Source organism: Miscanthus floridulus, chromosome 12, assembly GCF_019320115.1.
Source record: "Miscanthus floridulus cultivar M001 chromosome 12, ASM1932011v1, whole genome shotgun sequence".
Classification (NCBI taxonomy): Eukaryota; Viridiplantae; Streptophyta; class Magnoliopsida; order Poales; family Poaceae; genus Miscanthus; species Miscanthus floridulus.
Genome location: NC_089591.1, coordinates 29,563,417 through 29,567,134, shown reverse-complemented (window position 1 = coordinate 29,567,134; position 3,718 = coordinate 29,563,417). Strand labels below are relative to the sequence as shown.

Below are 3,718 nucleotides of genomic sequence, written 5' to 3'. Positions count from 1 at the left end.
ATGCATATCAAAATTTTTACTAAATAACAAATGCTTTGCAATGCATATGATGACATGGCAGGTTTTAGCATTTAAACACCCGACGTGTTACATCCACACCGACCACCTGTGCACGAATGGCTCGGGCTAAACCGTGACGCTCGTAGCATCATCAACAATCAGTGTCAAGCCTGGCATGATGATGATGTCCATCAAAGGGCGGTGAGAGCAAGCGACACATGCGGCACGGGCCCCGACTAGACCATCGAGGGCAGCGGGGAAACACACCCTAGGCATGGTCACCGACCAAATGACCGAAGTCCCTACCTAGACTGCCTAGGACCACGGGCCTTTGGCCATCGCATCCAAAAAGCACCGTTCCCACAGCGCTTCCAACCACCTACCAACATCGCTAAATACATCGAGGAAACAAATCCTCGTATATGGCTCGAAGACTTCCGGCTCGCTTGCCGAGCCAGAGGAGTGGATGATGACCACTTCATCATTCAATACCTCCCCATCTACGTGGGGGAGCATGTTTGAGCATGGCTCAAATTCCTCCCGCCTAACAGCATCCGCAACTAGGTGGATCTCAAGAGGATCTTCATCGGGAATTTCTAGGGGACGTATGTCCATCCTAGGAATTCCTAGGACCTCAAGAGCTGCCAGTAGGAGCCCAATGAGTCCTTATGGAATTACATCTGTAGGTTCTCAAAATGATGCAACTCCCTTCCTAATGTGGTTGATGCGGACGTCATCAGTGCGTTCCTCTCTAGAACAATTTATGAGTCCTTGATCTACAAGCTCGGTTGTTTGAAGCCCCGTGCCACCCACGACCTGCTTGACATCGCCACGAACCAAGCCTCTAGCGAGGAGGTGGTTGGAGTGGTTTTTAATGGAGGCCGGGACAAGGGCAAGGACAAGTGCGAGGACCAAGATGAGGGCCCCTCCACACAAAGGGGCAAAAAGAACAAGAAAGATCGGCGTGGACCGGCCAACTCCGCTTTGGTCACCACGGCCGATCATGCAGGCAAGCAGCCCCAGCAGGGTCAGCCTGACCACTTCAACAAGCTCATGGAGAGCCCATGCACCAACCATGCCTACCCTATCAAGCACCTCTACAAGGACTATGAACTCCTTAAGCACTTTCTGCGACACGCCGGTGGGCCAAAGGAAGGAAAGGGCAAAAAGGCAACGGCCAAGAAAGGAGGCATGATGGGCATGGATGATAATGGCTTTCCCAACCCTGAGGATGCCTCATGATCTTTGGGGGATCCAATGCCATCTACTCCAAGCGCCAGCACATGGTGCGCTATAAAGAGGCATGCGTCGCCAAAACGGTCGTCCCCTCTTTCCTTAGCTGGTCAGAATCCCTGATCACCTTTGATTAGAGGGACCATCCTTCCCACATAGCCAGACCAGGTCACTACCCACTCATTATCAACCCCATTGTCCGCAAAAAGTGCCTCACCAAGGTACTGATGGATGGAGGCAGTGGCCTTAACATTCTCTATGTCGCCACCCTCGACGCCATGCGCATCCCCTGGTCGGAGCTCTACCAAGTGAGCTCTCCCTTCCATGGCATGATCTTGGGGACACAGGCATACCCGCTTGGGCAGATCGACCTGCCCATCACATTTGGCAATCGAGTCAACTTCCACTCGGAGGCCCTCACCATCGAGGTAATGGACTTCCCAGGGTCCTACCATGCCATCTTAGGGCGGCCATGCTACGCCAAGTTCATGGCAATCCCCAACTACACCTACCTCAAGTTGAAGATGCCAGGACCGAATGACATCATTACTATGGGTAGCACCTTTTTGCACGCCCAAATGTGCGACCACGAGCATTACGAGCTCGCCACTGCCATCAATTCAGCCGAGCTCCCTCAGCTCAGAAATTCATCAACTCCAGCAGTTTCAGACTGCAACAAACCAACCTCCTCGACTACCTTCCACCCACTCAAGGAAACTAAGGTGGTGGGGATCAACCCCACTGACCCAACCAAGATGGTGCGGATTGGGGCCAAGCTCCTGAGCAAATAGGAATGCGAGCTCACTGACTTTCTGTGCGCCAATCGCGATGTCTTTGCATGGAAACCTTCTGACATGCCAAGCATACCATGGGAGGTTGCCAAGCATGCATTACGCCTCATCCTAGGCTCAAAGCCCGCCAAGCAACGCTTGCGTTGCTTTGATGACAAGAGGTGCAGGGCCATAGGCGAGGAGGTTGCACAACTCCTGGCAGCTGGATTCATCAAGGAGGTATACCACTCCGACTGGCTAGCCAATCCTGTTCTTGTTAAAAAGAAGACCAGGAAATGGAGAATGTGTGTTGATTATACTGACCTCAATAAGGCATGTCCAAAGGACCATTTTCCTTTGCCATGAATAGACCAGATAGTCGACTCCACCTTAGGATATGAAATCCTCTCCTTTTTAGATGCCTACTCAGGCTATCACCAGATCACGATGAAAAAGTCTAACCAGCTTGCAACTTCATTCATCACCCCATATGGTTCATACTGCTATGTAACCATGCCTTTTGGTCTTAAGAACGCTGGCGCCACCTATCAATGGTGCATGTAGCAATGCTTCGCTGATCAAATCAACCCACTCGACCAACCTGATCAAGTTGAGCGGCCAAAACCAACAATCGCCGTCTATATAGATGACATAGTGGTCAAAATGGCTCAAGCTTGCAACCTAATCACAAACATGGCCACAACATTCACAAACCTCCAAAGGTTCAACATCAAATTGAATCCTGAAAAATGTGTTTTTGGGGTTCCGAAGGGGAAACTGCTTGGATACATTGTGTCTGAACACGGCATCGAGGCCAACCCTGAAAAAATCATGGCCATCTCCAACATGGGCCCTATACGCAATGTCAAGGGCATACAGAGGCTCACCGGCTGTTTGGCCACCCTGAGCCAGTTCATCTCCCAGCTAGGCAAGCGGGGGATGCCTCTCTATAAACTTCTCGAAAAGATAGACGCGTTCGTCTAGACTAAGGAAGCACAGTAGGCTTTAGAAAGCCTCAAAGCATCACTGATGTCGGCCCCAATCCTCATCGCTCCCGAACGGGGAGATCCCCTCCTCCTCTATATTGTGGCAAGCAACCACGGTGTGAGCGCCACCCTAGTCATCGAAAGGGAGGAGCCGGGACACCACCTGAAGGTCCAACGACCCATATACTTCATCGGAGAGGTACCCACTAACACCAAGGTTTGGTACCCCTAGGTGTAGAAACTTCTATACGTCGTGCTGATAGCGATCCGAAAGCTCCTGCACTACTTCACCAATCACGAAGTCATGGTTGTCACCTCATTCTCACTAGGAGACATCGTCCATAACCATGATGCCATAGGACGGATCTCCAAGTGGGCACTCGAGCTAATAGACCATGACATCAAGTATATCCCCTGCACCGCTATTAAGTCTCAGACTCTCATGGACTTTATCGCTGAATGGATGGAGGTTTAGCTCCCGACCCTAGATGTTACCCATGAGTACTAGATGATGTACTTCGATGGGTCAGTGATGGTGCCTGGCTCAGGGGCTAGAGTCATTCTAATCTCCCCAGATGAGAGCAGGCCCCGCTACATGATCCGTCTCCATTTTTTGACCTCAAACAATGCCGCGGAATACGAAGCTCTCATCAATGGACTGCGCATCGCCATCGAGCTCGACGCTACATGGTTGTACGTCCACGGTGACTCAGAGTTGGTCGACTGAAA

General features: G+C 51.2%; 1 protein-coding gene across 1 annotated transcript; it reads left to right on the top strand.

Moving 5' to 3' along the window:
• The first annotated feature begins 1,460 nt into the window (after positions 1-1,460).
• LOC136495653 (uncharacterized) lies at positions 1,461-2,024 on the top strand. Its single transcript, XM_066491529.1, has one exon. The coding sequence runs from the start codon at positions 1,461-1,463 to the stop codon at positions 2,022-2,024; it is 564 nt and encodes a 187-aa protein (XP_066347626.1).
• Positions 2,025-3,718: the final 1,694 nt, after the last annotated feature.